This window comes from Leucopleurus acutus (assembly GCF_964270905.1).
Source record: "Leucopleurus acutus genome assembly, chromosome: 15".
Lineage (NCBI taxonomy): Eukaryota > Metazoa > Chordata > Mammalia > Artiodactyla > Delphinidae > Leucopleurus > Leucopleurus acutus.
This window is the reverse complement of record NC_139157.1, coordinates 81,253,258-81,276,639: the sequence shown is the minus strand read 5'-3', so window position 1 is coordinate 81,276,639 and position 23,382 is coordinate 81,253,258. Positions and strand designations below refer to the sequence as shown.

The 23,382-nt window shown below is 44.2% G+C and overlaps 1 protein-coding gene across 1 annotated transcript; it reads left to right on the top strand.

Moving 5' to 3' along the window:
• Positions 1-914: 914 nt before the first annotated feature.
• On the top strand, positions 915-16,038 carry OGFRL1 (opioid growth factor receptor like 1; the record flags this gene model as incomplete). Its single annotated transcript, XM_082855398.1, has 7 exons — positions 915-1,154; positions 5,711-5,797; positions 6,163-6,241; positions 8,997-9,075; positions 9,164-9,230; positions 9,336-9,481; positions 13,935-16,038. 7 exons carry the CDS (start codon positions 915-917, stop codon positions 14,599-14,601), a joined length of 1,365 nt encoding a protein of 454 aa, XP_082711524.1. The 3' UTR covers positions 14,602-16,038.
• Between the last annotated feature and the right edge of the window lie 7,344 nt (positions 16,039-23,382).

The window sequence follows — 23,382 nt, the reverse complement described above, 5'->3', positions numbered from 1 at the left end:
CTATCCTCGCCCTAGAAACAGCCCATCGTCCCTGTTGTGGTCTCCTATTTCACCACGAAACATTTAGAAAGAAGCTTTAGACGTGTACGTCGAACCTGTCTACTCAGCCCACAGTCTGTAGATGTGAGCTGAGCACCCGCCGGGCTGCGCACGTGCAGGCGTGGCCTCCTGTAGCCGGAGGCCACAATGCAAAGTTTACAGGAGTCACTTGTTCCATCGTGCTGTTTCACCTTTAGGTACTTCTAAAACACGTTTTCCCCGGCTGTCCTTCCATTTACAGAATAGACCAAGGGGCCGAGGATTCTGAGTTTTTCCTCCGAGCACAGACGCGGAGTGGGTGTTAGTGAAACCATCCACGGATGCAGGTGAAAGTCTGATGGTTATTGCTGCTTTTGCTCTTTGGATGAGGTAGCAGACAGCTTTGACTCTGTGGTCCGCGGGGACTCTGGGTGGCTGCCCAGATGCAGTCTCGGTAGCTCGGGGCTTCTATTGATGTGCTGCCCGGTCACCACCAGCTTTGTCTTCTACCGCGGCCAATCCGTCTTCCTCCCGGACCAGCCGGGAGAGAGGGAGAGGATGTGGACGGGACTCGCCCGCAGACGGCGACGCCCCCTCGGACCCCGATCCGCCCCCCGGGCACGTCCGAGGCCGAGGGAGGCGGGCCTTCCGGGGGGCAGAGCGGCGGGCGCGGCGCGCGGGGCCGGGGAGGCGGGAGCGATGGGCGGGCTCGGGCGCGGGCGGCGGTCCCGGGGCCGCGGGCTCCTCCCCGCCCTGCGCCCGCCGCTCGCCGCGCGCAGGCAGAGCGGGCTGGGCGCCGAAGTGCCGCCCAGCGCCCTGGCCGCGGCCCTGCCCGGGCCCTAGCGCCGCCGCAGCCGGAGTCCGGAGCCCCGCTCCCGCCCGCGCCCGTCTCTCCGATGGGCAACCTGCTCGGCGGGGTCGGCGTGCGCGAGCCCACCACCGTGGAGGACTGCGACTCCACCTGGCAGACGGACTCGGAGCCCGAGCCCGAGGAACCGGGGCCGGGCGGCGGCGAGGGCCCGGGGCGGGAGCCCGCGCAGCCCCCGGAGCCCCCGGAGCCCCCGGAGCGAGCCGGCGGCCGGCCCCGCGCCAGCCCCGCGCCCGAACGGGACGCCGAGGCGGCGGGCGCCGAGCAGGTACGCGGCCGGGGGGGCCTCGGGCCGGGATGGGGGGGACGTTGCCGGGAAGGGGGCGGCCCCGGGCGACTCCCCGCGCGCGGGGCCTGGGCGGGGGCTGAGCAGGGCGCCTCGTCCTCCCCCCGCCGTCCCGCTGCCCCGGGACCCAGGCCTGCGCGCGGCGGTCGCCCGGAGCCGTCCGCTGCCGGCCTGGGGCCTGAGCGCGGGCGCGACGAGGCGGTCCCTCCGGGCAGAACCCAACTTGGAGGGGTGTCTTCTCTGCCTCCGCAGACGGGTGATGGAAGGCGGGGTGGGAGGAACCTGCCTCAGAACAGAGGATTGTGAAAACCCATCTAGTGCGTGTTATTGGTTAAAAAAAAAAAAAAAAAAAAACAACCCGGAATGAGGTGGGACTACGATGGAGCAGAGAGCTGTCTCCCTACGGCGGGAGTCCCCATCCAACGTTAAAACACCAGGGTTCCTATTCCAAGTCAGGCCTTCCAACCCAGGAGTTCAGGGCACGCTTCAAAATTCCTGTTTCACCCAGAAGACTTGTTGATCCAGCTGTGCTGAAGTCATTTGCCCACTACAATTCGGAGGAGGGGTTAGTAACGAGATAAATATCCCTTTTAACCTCTGATGGACTGAAAATAATCCAGAAAACTTCAGAAGGAGGAGCTGCGTGGCCAAGCCTCTGAAGAAGTGTGCCTGGCGGAGCTCTGACAGGCTGGTGGTCCCGGGTCAGGCCCTCCTTCCCATCAGCCATGGGGGGATGAGGGTGGGAAGTGGAGCCCCAAATCTGATGTAACCATGGGCTCTTGGGTTGAGGAGAGGAATCAGCGGTATATTTTATAGAAAGGCTGCCTTCTACATCTTGACGTTCATTTCTTTTTGGGTCAGGAGGAAACAGTCTTAGTGCAAGCTCTGTGCTATCCAGGTCATTTCCATCAACTGCAGTTTTAGGGGTGGGGTGCGGTGGGAGTTCCTGTTTTGAGTCCCCACTTTAGAGAAAACTGAGGCTTAGTAGAAGCCTGCCCAAGATCATCCAGGGAGAGAGAGGTGCAAACCCAAGTATGCCTGTCACCAGCATCAGAACTTCGGACGTGCTGGAGTCGTGAATGTAACTCTGCCCCTTGCTGCTGGGTCATCTTGCCTTGGGAGCTCAACCTCAGGGAAGTATGAGACACTGTATTCCAGTGTTTTTCTCTCCCACTTGTCTCCAAATGAAGAAACCTTCTGAAGAAGTTTGGGATGTCAAAAAACACCCGCTCAGATTCAGTCCCACTCACCGGGTCCATCTATATAAAACAGTTTTATAATTAATGTTTCTATCAGTTAATTGCAACCCCAGTAAATGGTAAATGGCGCCAACCCTTCCTTTTCCCCTTGAATGATTAATTTTTCTTCTCTGTATCACCATGTAACTTCTACTTTTTGTTTGTTTGTTTGTTTTTTGATGTAACTTCTACTTTTTAATGCTGCTTTTGACTGTCCACCTCTTCTGTTCCCTACACCCCACAGTCATTTGCAAGAACTACTGGAGCTACCTTTAAAGTCTATCCCAGACCGACTACTTCTTACCAGCTCCATTGCTGTATTCCTAGTCCAACTGAATAGCTGACAAACGACAGTGCCATTCACTGAGATGGGGAAGTCTAGGGGGAAAGCGGCATCTGAGGTTAGGTCAAGAATGCTCTTGGGTTTAATATCTTATGAGACATCCAAGTGGAGCTGGTGAGTAGGTAATTACGAGTGGAGCCTCAGTCCAGGACTGGAGTCATCAGCATGTACGAGTGGAGGTATTGAAAATCCTGGGAAGATACGGGGTCGTCAAGGAGCATGAGAAATGTGGTCAAGCCCTGGGCACTCCTCCACTGAGAGCACGTGAGGAGGGGGAACCAGAGATGAGGCTGACCAGGGGCGACCGATGAGATGGGACGGAAACCAGGGCAGCAGTGGCAGGTGACAGTGTTTCAGGAAGGACAGGGCTTAGCTGGCCCCATGCTGCTGGGAGGTTGCCTGAGTTGAGCACCAAGAAGGATGCTTGGTGAGATGGAAATTTGTTAGGTGACATTCACAAGAGTCGTTTGGTTGTGGATGGAAGCCTGGTTGGGGTGGTAAATGGGAGAAGAGGAGATGGAAGGGGACTCTGGGCAACTCTCCGGTGAGGCTTTACTGTAAAAGGGAGCAGAGCTATGGATCTGTCATTCAGATGGGGTTTGGGTCAGTTCCAATTCGTGTAGGTTTTTTGTTTGTTTGTTTTTTTGCTGTACGCGGGCCCCTCACCGCTGCGGCCCCTCCCGCCGCGGAGCACAGGCCGCGGACGCACAGCCCCAGCGGCCACAGCCCACGGACCCAGCCACTCCGTGGCATGCGGGATCCTCCTGGACCAGGGCACGAACCCGCGCCCCTTGCATCGGCAGGCGGACCCCCAACCACTGCGCCACCAGGGAAGCCCTGTATGTTTGTTTTAAGATGAGAGATACTACAGCATGTTTGCTGAAGGAAATGACCCAGAAGACAGGGACAGGGCTTCCCTGGTGGCGCAGTGGTTGAGGGTCTGCCTGCCGATGCAGGGGACACGGGTTTGTGCCCCGGTCCGGGAAGATCCCACGTGCCGCGGAGCGGCTGGGCCCGTGAGCCATGGCCGCTGAGCCTGCGCGTCCGGAGCCTGTGCTCCGCAATGGGAGAGGCCACAGCAGTGAGAGGCGTGCGTACCACAAATAAAACCAAAAAAAAAAAAAAGACAGGGACATTTTGGTGACACAGGAACTAGGAATAATATGTTAAGGAACAAAATCGGTGGCTGAGCAGGTGAAAGGGGGTGGGATAGAGAGACCAAAGGAGCGGGAAGTGGGGGGGGGGAGCAGGGACACTGCCTGCAGGTTGGCACATTTAGAGGATGGAGGAGGTGGGCGTTCCCGTGATAATCCTGGGAAATAGGCAGGGTGTGAGTCATTCTCCTCATTTCAAAGATGATCAAACTAGGATTCAGTTAAAAGCTTCACAAAGCAGCAGCAGAGTGAAGACTCAGCCCAAGTATCCTGACTCCCAGTTTGGGGCTGTTGAAATGACACCACGGTTTCTATAATGATCCTTCGCATTTGGTGGAGCTGAAACTGATTCAGACCTAATTAGTTAGACTTGGAGCCCAGAGCCTGGGGTTCTCATTCTCCCGCTGTCGCTGGCCTCTGGGTGTTGGTGAAATTCTCCGAGCCAGCGTTACCTTGTTTCTAAGATGGAAGCACTCCTAACCGCCTGCCAGGTGTGTTATAAGAATCAAAGGAAATAATATATGTGCTTTGTACATGGAAAAGTGCTTTCTATACACATGTCGGATGATGAGTCATGGGGTTGTAGCTCAGGCTAAATAGATTCAGAAACCTGCTAGGCAGAGCTATTTTGAAACGTGTGGCAAGGACCGGAACGTAAGCTTTGCCTCGCTTATGTAACGTGACAGAGTAGCCAGTGTTAAACACCAGCGAGTTTGGTAAGTATCTCTGTACTTGTAGTAATAGTGAGAATCATGCCACTTCAGAAACGTGTGAAAACTGCCTAGAGGATGCCAGTCTGTCAGCACAGATGGGGGTGGGGACTGAGGAGAAAAGGGTAGGGGCAAAGCTCTTAATGAATATTCAGACCTAAACTTTGTCATCTGTTTCATCATTGTCACCAGTCTTGTTGCCCTTCTGCGTGACACTGGACCCAAAGCACGTTCCTGCACGTTATAATAGTATTGATACATGGAGTTAGAGAATGCGAACTGATTAGATTGACCTGTATCTTATATTTTCAAAATTATGTCATGGGGCTGGGAGTTTGGTTTAGGATTTAAATAGTGTGAGTAAACTACCACATATAAGTTACTACAATGTAATGTGAAGTGCATTCCAATTGAGAGCTTTTATTGCTTTGTGTGTATATATTTGAAATTTTCTAGCTTTAATCACATTGTATTATCACTGAATTAATGGAAGGTTATTCATACCTTTGTGTGCTTGTTATGGTGCTCTAAAGGGTGGAATTTAGAAAGCTATTTAGTTTGTGTCAAAAGCCCCCTTTCCTTGCATTAATATTACTTGACTTCCAAGTACAGCTAAACATTGGAAAATTAATGACAGTTTTCTTTGAGGAATTGATTTATTATCTTAACACTTTTTTTTTTAGTGTTATGTAAAGTATTCTAAAATAAGTTTGGTCAAAGAATCACTTGTGTAACCTCTGGTAAAATATAGGTCTCGAATTCATTTTAAGAATTCTAAGGTTTTAAGGTTTCTACTGGATACCGATCCATAACATTTGGCCTCTGTAGGCTTTTGGCGAATAATAAAGTTTTTTATTTAGTGAAACACCTTAGGACAAATGTTATTGGCTTCCACTCAGGAAATGAGAATGCCAACAAATGTTGCTTGTAAACATTTTTAAGAGGACATTTATAATATCCTTCATTTATCTGGACATCTTGACACTTTTCAGGCTTTCTTTATGGATGTTCATTATTTTAAGTTTGTTCTGGAAACTTCTTGGTGAAATTATCTTGCTTCAACACGTAAATGGAATTTCACTTTTTATTTTAGGAGGCTGATTCCACTGAAGTATCTGCCAAACCAAAGAGAAGTTTTTATGCTGCGAGGGATTTGTACAAATACCGACACCAGTACCCAGTAAGACTATAGAATTTTTTTTTTCTAAAATGTAAAATATTTCCCTTCTGTTTTTGTTACTTTGTGGTGCCAGTGAGCAAATGTGCAAGGAAGGTCCTGGTACCTTTTTTTTTTTGCGATACGCGGGCCTCTCACTGTTGTGGCCTCTCCCGTTGCGGAGCACAGGCTCCAGATGCGCAGGCCCAGCGGCCATGGCTCACGGACCCAGCCGCTCCGCAGCATGTGGGATCTTCCCGGACCGGGGCACGAACCCCCGTCCCCTGCATCGGCAGGCGGACTCTCAACCACTGCGCCACCAGGGAAGCCCCTGTGCCTTTTTTTGTATGTCCATATGCTGGAGATTGACTTATTTTTTCCTTTAGCAGAACTTCAAAGATATCCGATATCAAAATGACTTGAGCAACCTTCGTTTTTATAAGAATAAGATTCCATTTAAGCCTGATGGTGAGTAATCCGCTCCCTTGGTAAAAAGCAAACTTTAAATAGTAGTACCGCTAGTCATTCTTTGTTCATTCCATAATCAGTGCATTCACTGTTCATTGACTGGCTTTCCTCTGCCCTGCTGTCCACTGTGTCCCCAGAGTCCTAGACCCTTGAGCTGTGAGCATCTGCTCAGCAGGTTCTGGGGGAGTAACTTGAGGATTAGCCATCCTTCCCACCACCTGTTTACAGTGGCGACTACTATCTGAAAGGTAGTGGGGGCCATTTTTGTGAGAGGAAAAGAGATTTTGAGAACCATAGAATATTAGATTATTAAGGACCCATAAGGGAGATCAAATTCAGTTTCCTCATTTTAAAGATGAAGTTGCTGGGTCTTGATGACCGACTTGATCATAGACTTGATCATAGACTTGGATCTGGGCTCCCGAGTTCGGTGTTCTTTTCACTGTGCCAAACCCGGAAAATCTTTGGAACATAATTGAAAGGTGGTGGTTTTTCTATTAGAATAATCTTTCCTGTCGATTTTCAGATTCAAGGTCAAGGAGCTAGAGCAGCCCCAGTTCAGCGTTCCAGCATCCCAGGGAGGGAACTGCACACACTGTAGATCTCCACGCAGCTCTGTCAGATATACTGGCCCTCCTCCACACTCTACAGTTGCCCTCCCAGGATCTTTCCTAGACCTTTAGTGAGAGGGTGCAGTCTCCGTGGTGATACGCATGACTCACCCAGGCACCAGGCCGTGGTTCGCGGTGGGCGTCCTCATTTTATCCAGGTCAAACCAGAAAGCTGGCTGCTCCCCGTCCGTAGAGCCCTTATCTCTGTGAGATGACCAGATGGCCCTGGCCGCTGCTCTTCACTCTCAGTGGAAACCCAGCCAAATCCCCAGCAGCGTGAGTCAGGGGACGAGGGTCATGGATTGCAAAGCTCTCCGAGTGGCAGGACCTTGCATTCTTTGATGAGCTAACTGGCTGAAGAATATCTAAGGAATTCCCTATATTTGTGCACTGGCAGACGCACCAGTTGGAAATGAGGATGTAAGAACATTGCTGCAATGGCCAGATCCCCTTATCTTTAGTTGATTTCTCGTGTCCCAGAAGTCTGCCCTGTTTTGGAAGGAGCCCTCTGGATAAAAATGCCCTGTTGTATTGACTAACGGTAGAAAGGTACTGCTTTATTTACTAGTTGAAATAGTATTAATTAAATTAGTTAGTTTTTTAGGACGTGGAGTAAGAAAACCTTTTGAAGAAATGCAATGATAGATAGGTAATCTGATTCTGATGTGAATTTAAAAAATTTTTCCCAAAGGAATGCCTTCAAAATATTAAAAACATTGAACATAGAGATAATGACATATTTAACTCAATTATTTTTATGTTTCTAACAGTGAATTTATTTTTGAGGTGGTAATTTAGAGCGATAACTTAAAGCAATGCATTCATTTTTTGTAATCTTTATCACAAAAGTTATTTGGAAGTCTTGTAAGACTGGTGGAGGTCAGAAGTTTTAGCTAAGGTCACATAAAATGTTATTCTAGTTTATTATATAAATTACATCAACTCTCACTTTCCTTCCCACTATGTGTGAACACGCGCACACACACACACACACACACACACAGACACACACACCACGCTTGTCAGTAAGCATAAGGCTGCAATGATGTATGTTACTTATTAAGTAGGAGGAGGGATAGATGGAAGGGGAAACAAATGGGAAATTATGGAGGCAAATGGCTTCAACATGCTGATGATTAAAAAACAGCCTTTTACCAAAAACCCTGAGTGTGGACCTCTAGTACAAACTGGTGATCTCTGGAGGAAACGAGAAGGAGATGAGTTACGTTTAGAAAGATATTAGGTTGTTGTGTCTTTTCCTATAAAATTGACTAAGTGGCCGCACAGTTAGTTGTGACTAGACAGATTTGGGAAGCAGAGGATTTTGCCGTGATAAGTTCCTATAGGAGAAGAACTGGACGTGGTGAAGAAGAGGGCTTACGTTTCAGAACCAGAAAGACCTGTGTTCTACTCCTGGTTTTGTTAATGTGTGACTGAGCAAATCACACCATGTCCTCAGTGGTAAAGCGGGGCTGGTGACGCTGGTTTGAGACAGTGCTGGGTGGATTCAGCGGGCTGGCTACACCCTGTGTAATCCCGGCCCCCGCCGCTAGGAGGCGCTCACCACCATTTCCTTTCCCTTTTCTCTCCTCCATTTCCTCCTTTTCCCTGCTTCTCTCCTTTCTCTTCTTCCCATCTTTGTCTCCTTCCTTTCTTTTTGCCTGGCATACATTTCATTTTTATTTGCTCTAGTATTTCAAGAACTCTATGGCCCTCCAGGGCAGGGGTTGGCCAACTTTCTCTGTACAGAGCCAGAGAGTAAATATCCTCAGCTTTGCAGCCACGCAATCTCTGTTGCAACTACTCAACTCCCCTGTTATGATAGAAAATACGTGAATGGATGTGCCTGGCTGTGTTCCAATAAAGCTTTATTTATAAAACAGATGGCAGGCCATAGGTTGCCAGCCTCTGCTTTAGAGTAACTGTCCAGTAGTGCTTTCTCCGATCTGAGGTGCCATAAATTTGTTTTTAGAATTAGACTTATTACATAGCAGAGTATATGGCATAGGGTATTCATCTTACACAAGCATTGTTGTTGTGTGCTGTCGTTAAAGTTTTAACATAAGGCTTAAGCGATTCAGTCTTAAAATGCCTCCAACAATGTTTTACACGTCTGGTTCGTGTTCTAAATCTTTACTCTTTAGGTGTTTACATTGAAGAAGTTCTCAGTAAGTGGAAAGGAGATTACGAGAAGCTGGAATACAGCCACACCTACATCCAATGGTCAGTCGTGTGCTCTGTCTCGCACCTGTTTCATCATGTGTGTCTCCCAGGCAACATTAATATAAAATATTATTTTTCTAAAACGTAGGCTTTTCCCCCTGAGAGAACAAGGCTTGAACTTTTACGCTAAAGAACTAACTACGTATGAAATTGAGGTAAGGCCAGCTCATTTCATTTGGTGTGGATTAGCCAAATTATTATTGCCATTCGATGGCCCTGATAAGTCCGAGTCACCCAGCTGACTTTTCTTTTTTCATTAGGAATTCAAGAAAACAAAAGAGGCCATTAGAAGATTCCTCTTGGCTTATAAAATGATGCTGGAATTTTTTGGAATAAAACTGATAGATAAAACTGGAAATGTCGCTCGGGCTGTTAACTGGCAGGAAAGGTTTCAGCACCTGAACGAGTAAGTAAAGCCCCGCAGTGCAACCCCGGGCTGGCGTGGTGTTTTCCCCGGGTTGGAATTCTCTGTGGCTCGTAGAACAAGCAACAGATGGGCTCGGGAATTTGCATTCAAAAGCTCGTCTGAGGGCTTCCCTGGTGGCGCAGTGGTTGGGAGTCCGCCTGCCGATGCAGGGGACGTGGGTTCGTGCCCCGGTCCGGGAGGATCCCGCGTGCCGCGGAGCGGCTGGGCCCGTGGGCCATGGCCGCTGGGCCTGCGCGTCCGGAGCCTGTGCTCCGCAACGGGAGAGGCCACAACAGTGAGAGGCCCACGTACCGCAAAAAAAAAAAAAAAAAAAAAAAGCTCGTCTGAAATGCACTTCATTCCTGTTCTGTATTCTAAAGCAAAACAAAGTAGCAGCCAAAACAGAATGACATTCCAGGTAGAAACGCAGCTGCTCGGTTTCAGAGCTGTTTCTTCCTGAAGCATCTCCGCTGCCCCCAGCCAAGTGTGGCCTCGCCCCCTCTTTACCCCACGTTGCTTGACCTTTGCGGTTGTTGTTTGTGTACACTTTTCCAGACCCATCCCCTAGGTTGTGAGATTCTGCTAGCTCAGCACGCTTCTCAGGCACAGTGCTTTCTTAGATTAAATCCATGAATTAAGCCTATGACATATAAAAATCATAAGACTGACAGGTACTCGTACATTTTACTCAGAAAGAGGGAAAATTAGAATCTTCGCCATTTAGGTCAAAAACAGAAGCCCATTTTTGGTTAATAAAGCCAAACACCTGGAAGAAAATTTTACCAGTTTATTTGGAATTGATTTGCTATATTCTTTTTTTTTTTTTGTGGTACGCGGGCCTCTCACTGTTGTGGCCTCTCCCCTTGCGGAGCACAGGCTCCGGACGTGCAGGCTCAGCGGCCATGGCTCACGGGCCCAGCCACTCCACGGCATGTGGGTTCCCCCCGGACCGGGGCACGAACCTGTGTCCCCTGCATCGGCAGGCGGACTCCCAACCACTGCGCCACCAGGGAAGCCCTGCTATATTCTTTTGCTTGGATATTTATAACTTTCATTAACACATATGCCCAAAGTTGGGTTTTTTTTATTATTATTTTCTTTGCATGCAAACTGGCTTTTTTTTCTTTTTAATTATAGGGTGACTTATGAGCACTGGACTATAAAACCAACTTTAAACATTTTTAGCACATTGTAATAGCTGAACTGGGCAAGTACTAAGAGAAAAAAAAATTAAAACTAACCTAAGAAATTTTTCTTTGCCCCAAACAGAATTTTTTGCATTGCTTAACTAAATTTTTTGTCCTTTCCTAGAACTTTTATCTTGCTTGTGTAAAATGAGTATGAGTACAATATTGTTTAAGCCTTCCATTTACTTTATTAGTTATAATCAACGCTGTTAAAATGGTAGCTTGCACTAAAACACCCAGGATAATGGGCATAAAGCATTATGATCTTGACGAGAAGACCCGTTAACTCATAAGTCAAGTTCACTTTGATTTCTGTAGAGCACTTATAGCAGAAGTATATATGCCTCTGCCTAGGCAATGCAGGTAGCTATCTCTGGACAGAGTCTCTAAGCACTTATGTCAGACTGTCACAGAAAGCTGTGTGCAAGCAGCCTGTTGACCTGAAGGCTGGCAGAAGGCAGCCTTTGAAGAGGATCTGGCAGCATCTCATCTTCCATGTACCCACGACTATCGTTTTAGAGAATTTCCACCTGGTTTTGTTTTGGGGAATAGCAATCATACTTAGTAAATGTTTGTTGAATGAATAATGAGGAACAAAACAGGTTTGTCTGCCTAAATCCTCCTTGGGGTTTTATTGTCAGATCCTCAGATTAGTAGCTGGAAGCCGCCCTTCCGAAGGCTGTCGTTGAGTGATGTCCTAGCTTGGTGTGGGGAGGGGAACCTGACCCCTACTGCCCCATGCTGCTCCCTTTCCACCATCATTTTTCCTTTCCGTGGGTATTGCTTACAGCTTTTACTTGTGTTTTAAGCTGTATGACATCTTGAGTTTTTCACAGTAAGCAGGGAACTCAGTACATTTATCGTAGCCTAGCGGATAAAAACTATTGAATGAAAATCAAGTGAAATAAAGTTTAGTGAACAAGTGACCATGACTAAAAGAGGTAAAACGTTTTCAAACACGAGAGTGCAGACATATAGACCAACCATGAATATGGATTTCCAATTTTATTTGTAATCACCTTGGATTACGGAGCTGTATTTTGGACGCTGGAATCCCCTCTCACTTTTACTTTCTGTCTCCTGGTTCTTGGCTTTTGTGTGTCCTTTCCTCGCTAACCTGCTCTTCCTGACAGCTTCAGCCCTTCTTACTACCCTTACCGCTGTCTGGAAGCCCAGCTTCTCTCTTTGATCTGCTACGCGACCTCAAAGTCTACTCACAACTCTAGGAGTGTGGGGTGTTTTTTTGTATTTCTTTGTGACATTTATTTCAAATCATACTGAAACACCCGATTTCTTTCTTGTATAATTTTGTTCTATAATCCTGATCTCCATTCTCTTTAACCCAAGTGTTTGTCCTTTTCTACTGTTATGTAAACTTTTTAATTGGAGAACGTGTTGATACAGATAAGTGTGCACAGAAATTTTATCTTGGTCATTCATCCTGGACTGGATATGTGAAACTGAGCTGCTTGCAAATATAGTAAATTTTGTTGTGTTGTGTAACTCTTCTTTGGGATTTTTAAAGGAAAACATTCTTCTGCTTTTCCATATCTCTCTTTCTCATAGACTTATGAAGCAGATGTTGGGATTTTTACCACCAAGTTTTTAGAGTATGCAAACTCTACATTGGATCAGTCTTGCTAATAAAGACATTGTCTTAACTTCACTCAAATTTGTATTGTCTCAAAAGACTGGTACTTCCTAACTATTAAAAAATACAGATTCATAAGACTGAAATGTATCTGTGCTACATTGTACCCTTTGGCCTTCAAAGAATCGAATAGTAAGAGAACACTATTTTGGTAAACATCCAGGAGGCTGGAGATAATGAAAACTGCTGGACTTGTCATTTCTAGCGTCTGGTGAGCCCACATCATTAAGGGTTTAGTTTTGTCCAAACTAACTCTCTTCTTAAAATATAAGGCCATGGAGCCACGCCCTTCCATCCCTCAAATAATTAAGTATCTTCTTCCATGCTTCCCAAATAAGTTGCTAGTTATTCCTAAGTGAATACCAAGCACTTGTGGAAGCCAAGGCAGGTGTATGCGATGCTTGTCTAAAGTTCAGTGTCTGAGGTATAGACAGGTTTGGGGAAGTGAGGAATAAGTGGTGCAATATTGGGTGAGTAACTAACCCGGGCTGGTGATGACACACATGATTAATACATGGACCTGAAGGTTCCCTTAGGATGCAGCCAGGTATTTGTAATAAAGCAACTCTTGGGCTGAGTGAGGTAGGGGGGCAAGATTATGAATCGTGACAAAATACGTTTGGAAAGTTTTCATCTGCTAATGGCTTTAGTTTTGGGACAAGAAAAGAAAGATGTTAGTGCAATCTGGGGAAAGAGGAGTCTTTGCAGTCAATGCCATTAGAAGTAAAAATTAAAATTCTGTGATAGGGAAAGAGGAGGTGAGAGAGAGGCCACAGACGGAAGAGAATGAGGTGATTAAGGTGGGATAGGTACACATAAGGTAGTCCTTAGTACCAAATCTGAATAATACCAATACCAATAATTATATTGATGTTAAATAGTGCCTGAAATTTATTGAGTTCCACATGCTCTGCATATATGTCAGCTAATTTGATGCTTACAAGTGCAGTGAGGTGTGGGCCCTTTCCCCCACGTTAAACATGAGGGTACTTGAGCCTTAGAGGTGCCGTGATTTCATGTAGCTGTTGGTGGCACGGCTAGGGTGTGAATTCGGTTCTGCCTCCAAAGCCTATACTCTTTGCTCTGCTAAATAAGTCACTTCTGCCTCCTTTGTCGGAATTGTTCCAGCAAGGTAGAACGGTTTCTGCTGCTTTCCTTCTGAGTTGGTTGATATGGTGGGTTCTGCTGGCCCGCTGACCCTGTAAGTCGTACATTCGGCTGGTAACCAATGCTCGGCACTGTTTACCTGTGACAGGTACGATACGTTTGTGTAGTAGATAGTCATCCTCAGTGTATTTAACAAACAAACAGCCATTCGACATCCATGGGAATACATTGAAAATCTAAATGTTTTTCAAGTGCAAAGAACTAAAGGAAAAAGGAGAATTTCTTTTATGCATTGGAGTTTTACATAGATTGGCGTTACACTGAGGTACAGGGGTTTCACATCTTGTTTTATTCTTCTTAGCGGTGTCTGCTACGACTTTTAGCCAGGTCATTACAAGGCATGTTTTCCCAGCTTACTCTTCCATCAGAAATAGTTTCCCAGTGGTTTTTATGCCCCTGCTTTCCGCCACCTAATTTTCCTCCTTCGTTGTGTTCAATCCTCTTCCAGGTCTCAGCACAACTATTTAAGGATCACTCGTATTCTGAAAAGCCTCGGCGAGCTTGGATATGAAAGTTTTAAATCTCCTCTTGTAAAATTTATCCTTCATGAGGCTCTTGTGGAAAATACCATCCCCAATATTAAACAGAGCGCCCTGGAGTATTTCGTGTACACAATTAGAGACAGAAGGGAAAGGAGAAGACTCCTGCGCTTCGCCCAGAAACATTACACGCCCTCGGAGAATTTTATCTGGGGACCACCCAGGAGGGAACAGCCCGAGGGCAGCAAAGCCCCGAAGACCCCCGCCCCGCCCACCTCGGGGCATCACAGCCAGACGTCTATGCACAAAAAACCCAAGGACTCCAAAAATCCCTCTGCAGCTGGGCGTGTAAATAGCAAAGCTGCCGAAGACAAAAAAGTGACACCTAGGGAGCCGGAGGAGGAGACAGACTGGCCCAGCTCAGAGGCCGGCAGCGAGGCTGCCGGGTCAGGAGACCCAGAGAGAGAGGGTGATGCCGACGATTCCAGTCCTCAACCAGAAGAGACAGTTGCGCATGCGCTGGAGAAAAAGGAGAGTGCGTCTCCCTCTGAAAAAGATGAAGAGCGTGAAAACCGTAACAAGGACTGTGAGAGTCCCGGAGAGACAGGTTCCCACGATGACGCACTCCTACAGTGAGTTATCAGGAAGCCCACAGACCCGTGTGCGTGAGGAGCAGAGGCCACGTTTCGGAGGGTAGCCGGCTGTTGGTGATCTCTGTTGTAAGCGTTCAGTTGTCACTTGGTTTTGATTTTGGATGACAGTGAATTTAATATTTAACCAGAAGTCTGAAGACAGGACCCAATTCATGAATGCATTCTGTAACACTTGGGGGACGTGAGTTTTCGAATCCAGTACACAACAATTACTTTTAAATTATTTTCAGTGTATCTGGAAATAACCATGTAGTCTTCGATACAGCAAATAAATTCTTTGGAGAGACTCCGCTCTACATGAAGAAAATCAAGTGGATAATTTCGTTAGGTTGCCACCCCTTTGCCCGTTTTATGGATTCCCTTGTTTTTAAGCTGCGAGAAAGAATTTGGTCTTCTCAGATGTGTTCGGAAGAAATTGGGAGTCTTTTCATTACAGCACCTCAGCATGCTTATTTTTAGTTTCTGGTAAGTGGGATGGATGTTCTTGGGGAGATATCCTTGCCCCTCCCCGTTTGTCGGTCCTGCTGTTTTTCCTCTTCCCCTCTCCATTCTCTCCCTCGTTGGCCACTTGTGTCGGCGGGCACGCGCATTTCTAGTGTACATTCGGATGATCTACTACAGTGACATTTACGTGGCGTAGAGGGAACTGTCGGCTGTATTAGTTCAAGAATTTGTTTAAAATAATAAAAATGGTTTTCTGTGTTAAGTGCTTAAAAACAAATTTTGATGCAAAAGTCCAAGAAGAGAATTTTGCCTTCTGTGGCTGTTCTGTACAAATTTGGTGCTTGTTTCTGAATGCAAATGACTAAAGGATTAAAAAATAAGAAAGGAAATTATTCGTTTTCAAAAGGCACACATCTGGCACTGGCAACAAGGCAGTGGTCCCTAAAACCGTGAATATCTCAGTGTTATGTAGACTATGACATTAGTATGGCTTCGTCCACAGTATATCGTTAGAAAAAATACAATCTGCTGCATCTCTAAGTTGTCAAAGCTCGAAATTGAGAACAGACTGGACATCCCATATATCCAGTTTTAGTAAGCACTGAATGTGTTAATATTGGGTAAGAGCAAATAACTTTTCTTGCTTATACTATTATTACTAATTATTACACATTCGGAAACAGTCAAACACTGTGGTGAGAACTTCAGAGCATACGTACACATATAGTGAAAGCAATTCACAGAAAAAATTTTTTTTTCACTTCATTTCATTTAGAAAGGAATTGGCTTTTGTGTGTTTCTTAGGCCCTTAAGGGAAGTTCTATTCACTTTAACCCTCAGAGAATTTTTACTATGTCCTATTTTTAAATCACATTATGTCATCTTCTGTTACCTTTATTGACCAGAGGATTTTTAGCAGAGGATTTCTAGAAAATAGACACACAAGTAGTATGCTTTAGAAGGGTTACATTGCCTTGAAGTTTACATGAAACAGCATTGTTGCTCAAATCTGACTTATTTTATATGAATGTTAGTAACGCTCATGTTATATATTGTATTCCAATAAATATAGAATATTTTTTCACTATCATTTCTCATAATATGACAGTTTTTGCTTTCTACTGTTTTGTGAAGTGAGCATTAGGATTTGGGGAAACCATTCTGCTTTTGCATTTCAATTTCTTTGTTTTTTTCACATGGACCCTCTAATGGCCCCATCGAGCTCAATAAACAGTTCTACAGCTTAGCGCATGAGAGTAGGTTGTCACATTGGGCTGAATTGTAGGAATACGATTCATTTGAAATACCTTACCAATTTTGCATACCTGATAAAGTGTTCACACCACTTTCTAAGTGCATAATGTTAAAATTTTGTGACCAGATATTAAAATATTAATAAGTGGACAGATACTAAAAGAAATGGATATAATCTAAATCACTTAGAAACTAATAGTGTATCAGAACCCTTAGAAGTAAAAATGTTTCATTCAATAATTTAACTTTCAGCGTATTCCTAATTAGGGGTTTGATTAGATTGTACTGTTTAATTTGAGAATATTTAGTCTCAAGGGAAAACTGCCTGGCTTCCACTTAAAACAGTGGCCTTTTTCTACCATGTTGTTTTGAAATGCATACTCACGTGAAACAGTATGATTCCTACGCTTAATCTGTAAATAACTTATGAGAGAATTCTTCAGTGGAAACAAGTGAGAGGATGGCATTCCTTTTGCAGATAAAAATTATGAACGTCTAGAGTTTTTTTCTATTAAGAATGCTCTGTACATTCAATAGTTTTACAATAAGATCTGTAGGTGTGTCTTTAGGTGTGTGTGTTACGACATGAAACAGCCCTCTGGGTTTGACTGTGATGTTTTGTATTTTTAAGAACTACCATGTGCTTGCAGAAACTAAGAAGCTGTTATCAAAATGCAGTGGAGCATGGCCAAATGACTAGAAACTTTATTGAATTTTTGTGAATATATAGACTTTATCATTGTACCATGGACTGTGAATATACTAAGTATTGGCTATTGATAAAATACTAATTTGCATTTCAGGCAAATAGATGTTACACCGCTTGGTTAGTCTAGTATATTTCTAATATTTTGTGCTTTCATATCCCAAAGGAGACGATATATGTGAAAATATTTTGAAATACTGTAAAGTGATATATAATGACAAGATATATTTCTGTAGAGAAAAAGTTTATTATATTAAGAGTATTGTACCATTATACATCCTCATGCTCAATCTCATAAGAAACTGAAAAGAATCATGACAGAACTGAAAATATGTCTGCTTTCTCTAAGTCACGTCCAGTTCTCAGTTCAAAAATTATTTGGTATAGTTTTATTTTGGATTTTAGTTTTGAGAAACAACCTTTTTCAGTTTCAAGGAGAAAACAAAACGTGTGACTCTGGAGTTACCAGAGAAGTTCCAAGATTTTTTGCTAAGTATTAAAAATATAAAGATTGTGTTTAAAAATTACCTACTTTGTTTCTAGTTTTTACACTTTAACCTGACAGAAGGAATGCTCTGGTGAAAAAGGAAAAATATTGTAGTACAGTATTACATTTGAGTTACTCTCTAAAAAATCATTTTAGAAAGTAAACTTCCTTATCAAGTTGTCAAAAACTGGTTGAACTGATGGAGAGGGAATATTTGTTTAATTGTTTAAAGTTAAATTTCCCAGGTTTATAGTAGAGTTATGGTTGAGTGTATAATCTACTGGGTAACTAAATCAAGCCAGTTTCTTTGTCTTTCTATAATTGAGGCTCTTCTAAAAGCTTTATTTTCTAACCTGAGAAAGGAAGGGCGTTCTTGATCTTGCTTGATTGTAATTGCATCTGTGGGTCTCTCAAGTTTATTTGGGGTGAGTGGGGACTCTTTGTTATAGGAGTAGTTTTGAAGATTTCTATTTTGTTTCCCACTTAAAAAGTTCCAATTTTTTTTTTCCTTTGGGGTATATCCATTAAGTGTAAGGTAGGCTGAAGTTAGACAAGCAAGAATCATTTCAAATGTAGGTGCAGTTGTAGAAAATGATGGCCTGGGTCAGTTGGATCTGGAAAATTAGGGGTGTACAAAGGGTTGACTTCTTTCAATTTAGAATTCTTTAGTGTTTATTCCATGGGCATATTTGTTGAGTAATCTCTAGGGTGACAGTGAGTACACCCTGCCTCTTTGCCTGTTCCAGCCCACCCAGCAGACTGTGCTTAGGGACAGACCATGTTTTAGAAATTCCTTATTACTGAAGTTAATAATAGAATAATATCGTTATAAATATGAATGCCTGGAGGTGTCCAGATGTGCCTTAACTAATGTGAATGCTTTTCATTCAGAAGTTTACATTTTTACTTCATTATAAAATCTTGCCATAAGAAACATTCCAAACCGTGAAGATCAGTTAATTTAATGAAATTTACTTTCGTGCTTTTTCATTTTGGAGACATTTCCATTTGTATCAGTAACATCAGTTCAAAAGGAAGTGTACTAGCCACAGTGTTCAAAAATGTGTTACATTTGAGAAAGGAGTAAGATCTTACAGCAGAAAGATTAACTTCATTGTTACATTTATTTATGCTTCTGCCTAATTTTGCTACACCCTGTAATTTTCATTGTAAACATCTCTCAGTTACTACAAGTAATATTAATCTGTGTTTTACTTTTGCTTTTAGATACAGAGGGATGTAGAGAATGGAATTCTATTAGAGAAATGATTTAAAAGTTTAATTCCAGTAGATAGTTGGAGGAATCTGAAATTAATTTGGACTTTTATGCTGTAGTTTTATTAGAAACATTTAAACAGTACTTGTTCTTGCTTTTTCCCTAGATTAGAATGTTTTTTGTCATCTTCTGCTTTTTCCCTCATCTGTTGAGAAGTTTATTGTTTTAGTTACTTGTGGGAAATAACTTCTTAATATGTTTGTTTCCTTGAATTAAAGTGTTCACGTGGAGGATACAATTAACTGCTTCGTTTTATGGCCCAAACTCTTGCCTGGAGGTTGAGTTCAGAGATGGGGAGGTGGCTGAGAACCAGAGTGGGCGTCTTGGTGAAGGGGCACGTACACTGGGCTGCATCCTCTCCAGTAGAGGAGGGGTCTCCGGAGCCTCCCCTGGATGCCGAGGGTGTCGGACCCCGTGATCACTGTCTTCTGAGGAAGGTGGGCCACCTTGGACTTCATGCACAGTTTCACTGGGTATCAATTTTCATAAAATACCTGTTATAATTCATTCGTCACCATTTTGCAGTTGTTTATGAAATTGTGAGCAGTTGGACACCTGCTGTGTAAATTACAGCTGAATCTTTCTATCTCAGGAAACATTGAAATACCAGTTCTGCCTACCCCTCTCGCCAGTTCAGAACTTCTGATTTCCATCAAAAATTATTTGGGGTTGTTCTTTCAGAGGTCTCTATATAAAATTCTCCATAAAATGATTTAGTGTAAAGACGAAGTGAAAGGGAAAAGGCACCGGTGCGCACTTGTTACGCTGAGAGACCTTTTTTAGACAAATCAGAAACCTTATATATTTTAATATGAAAAATATGTTGAAGCTATAAAGTTTATCATATTTTTGTTTTTAAATTATAATGGAGTTTGTGGAACAGTTACATTAACTAGAGAGATTCGTTGTGTAATAAGCTTTGGTCCTAAGAAGTGTCCAAGGTCTGCAGTCATTGGTCAGATGAACACCTTTTTCAGTGCTGGTGGGTTTAGTTTCATGTGGAGAAGAGGAAAATAACAATCGAGACAAAAAATTAGAAACCGTCACTAGAAACTCACTATAGAAATAAAGATGTAACTGACTGTAGGTTTGTGGAGTGCCAGAATTTACTGGAATGAGGAACAGATGAGGATGCAGAAGCTTTACGGTGGGAACGTGCTCGGTGTTATCCGTGCCAGGGAGATCTGGACTGGTGTGAGTGGGAAGCAATGCCGTTCATGCTCGCATTTTCAGCCTGGATTCCGCTTACTCCACGGTAGATGGAAACCTTTCACAGACTGAGAGAAATAATCACGTGATGCGCCACCAGGTTGAATTCCTCTGCCCGTGGTTCTACTGACAGGAAGTTAAGTGGAGGCAGTGGCTGCAGAGACGGGAAGGAGGTCCCGCGCTAGGCTGTTTCTAACGATGTGACTGTACCCCACGCCGGCGAGAGCGATGGCGTCTTCCTCGTGTGGCACCACCGTTAAGAGCAACAAACCAGAGCAAGGGTTTGACAAGCGTTTTGTTCTTTGTCCTTTTTTGCTTGTTTTTGTTTTGCGGTACGCGGGCCTCTCACTGCTGTGGCCTCTCCCGTTGCGGAGCACAGGCTCCGGACGCGCAGGCTCAGCGGCCGTGGCTCACGGGCTTAGTCGCTCCGTGGCATGTGGGATCTTCCCAGACCGGGGCACGGACCCGCGCCGCCTGCATCGGCAGGCGGACTCTCAACCACTGCGCCACCAGGGAAGCCCTGTCCTTTTTATAAGAAGGTTGTTTCCGTGTTTCCCAAGTGAGCTGTCCACTCCTCTTCCGTGTTACCTAAGAAGCTAGACGGCTAACTGGGTCCAGTCACCGCTTCAGCTGGGAAACTATTGTGTCCTTTGTATTTTGAGTATTTCAGGAAAATGGGTAGATTCTTAGAAAGATGTGTGCTTTCCTTCCTGCATGAGCGCTGACTCTCCAGCAGCCGTGGGCCTTCTCTGTGCTCTGTCATCTCCTGCAGGATGAATTACAGAACGCCGTGCACGTCTGTGCACACCAATACCATGTGTATGTGGTAGGAGCTGTAACCAGTTTCTGGATCTGTATGGTACTATGAAACACTTATTTTATAGTCCTGTAACTGTATGGCAGTGTTATGCCAGAAAATGTATAAAGTGCAGTAGTGTCTGTTGTTTACTGCTGTATTTAAAAATATCGTTTCTGAAAACTATATATTTAGAGTTCTGTTATTTTTAATAACTATTGCCAAATATACATCCTGTAAAACGACCAAAAGCCACTTCATCTTACTTAACATTTTAGCATTATGCTGATTTTGCATGATTAAAATATTTTTAAAGAGCTGGAACAAATGACTTTGCTGTTTTGCTATGATTAGACTTTTTTTATGGTTATGGTATGAGATCAACATTATTTCCCTTTTATCCCCTAAAATAAATATTGTATTTTGAAGAGTGAAATCTTATTTACACAGGCAGTTATTTTTGTCGGGAGATTTTGGAGGGCAGATCACACGTGTAAGTACCTGGATGTTTACTGTTCTCTCTTTTTTTCACTTTTCTCTAATGCAAAGTTTTAAAAGTATATTTAATATAGATGACTGAAAATGAATAACTCATGGAGGGGACAGATTTTTTTTCACGTAATAGAGCTAGTCTTCTAACAACAATTTTTTGATTAAGAAAAATGCAGCTGTGAGATGCAATTGAGGACGTTGCTCGAGATGCCGCAGGACAGCGGGGATGAAGGTGAGGAAAAGCATCGCGTTGGAGCTTGCCTGCGCTGACCTGTAGAGGTGGGAAAAGAGCGTATGAAAGAACTAAGAACAAACTAGGAAGAGTCAGAAGGAAATCACATTGTGCATAATTGAGAAACTCAGAGAGAGAGAGGGAGCAAACCACAGCCATGGTGGCGAGCAAACATGATTTTAACTGCAGCCTTTGGGATGAGCTGTTTAGGGAGAGGGCAACGCACACAAGCAATTATCGTCCTAAGGGAAGAACGGACACATTCTGGTAACAGAAAATAGAGATGTTTGCTTTTCCCCAAGGGTCAAATGTCAGAAGGCAACCTAAGGTCTTAAAAAGATGGAGATTCTCAGTAGAGTGACAAAAGCAGGACTGAGTCTACATTTCTTTTGTAAAATCTAAATAATACGGGAGACAGTTCGCAGAAGAGATTTAAAACACGCTCCTTATTTTAAGCCTCCAGTGGATGCAGAGAAGGCCAGCTGGTGTTCCAGGGATGGCAGGAAATCCCAGCCTGGAGAGAAGTGTCAGCGGTCAGGGTGGCCTCTCGTGGGTGAGTTTAGGCTCCGTGATTGTGACTGACTAAGGAGCTGGGCTGATTACAGGGAACGTGTAAGGATGATCCTTCCCCTTGGGATTATCCCCGTGAATATGTGGGATTAATTGGAAGAGCGTTTTAAAAATAGGTTATTCACAAGAGAGATTAGAGAGCCAGCGCCGATCTGACTTTACTCAGGAAGGCTGGGTTTACTAATTTTGCTATAATAGTTAGCGTTCCACTATTTTTATAACCTTAATGTATGTTCAGCACTACCGAGGAATATACAAATATGTTCTTCTCAAATGGTGTGTAACATATTTTGTTGTGATTGAAATAGCTTGTTTGTTCTACTCTCAGCTTGAGAAAAGGAAGAGCGTAGAGGAGGAAAGAATAAACAGAGAAGTGGTGGTTGATGTGAACCAAGGGGGCCCTGGTGGCCGACCTTAGGACCCAGAGGGTGTCTGAGATCCCCGAGTGGATGATTTCACTGTTGTCAGGAAGAGAGTTTCAAGAAAAATCCCTGAAGGAGGAAAAAGTAAGGGCAAAGAAGGGTTTTGTCTAAGCGGGGAGAGCTGGCTTGGAGGCCAGGTGGACTTGGGTCCATGTGGCAACATGGTCACTTACAGTTGGCTGTGTGGCTTTGGGTGAGTCACGTAAGTTCTCAGGGTCTCTGGTCTCCTGTTGGCAACAGTGTCTACTTTGTGAGTTTTTTGGGAGAATTAGAGTGTGGGTGAAATGCCAGGGACATATTCAAGACACTTCTGTATAGTGGTTGCTAGCATTCTAGAGAAAATCTAGATGTTTGGTCGCCACAGACATTGTGCAGCATTTGTCTCAATGAAAGTCAATCTCGCCTAATCTATGTTTACAGGGTTTATAGATCAAAATAAACATCTTAAGCTTTGTTTATTATTTTAATGTAGTTCTCACTAGAAAAGCTACCAGGTATAAAGTGGATGATTTTATATTAGACACACTGATATTCACAGGCTAGAAAATTTCCCTCATTGTGAATGTAATGAATGTACGAAATAGCCCTTTATTACTTCCTGAATAATTTGTTGAACTGGTTTCCCTTCTCTGCCAAGAAAGAGCTGGAGTGTGGGACAGAGCTGAAGCCTTTTGATCAGGATCAGAAGATGATCTTGGTTTATTTTAGGACACCATCAGCATTGATTCTTATGGGAAGCAGGAAATTTTAACTTAAAACCCTCCAAATAGACATTTACGTCATACGTTAGTAGAAGGCCACTTAACAGTTAACACTGTTTAAAAACGTGTGTGCGATCAATTCTATGAACTTGGTGGCCTTCTTGCCATTGTTTTC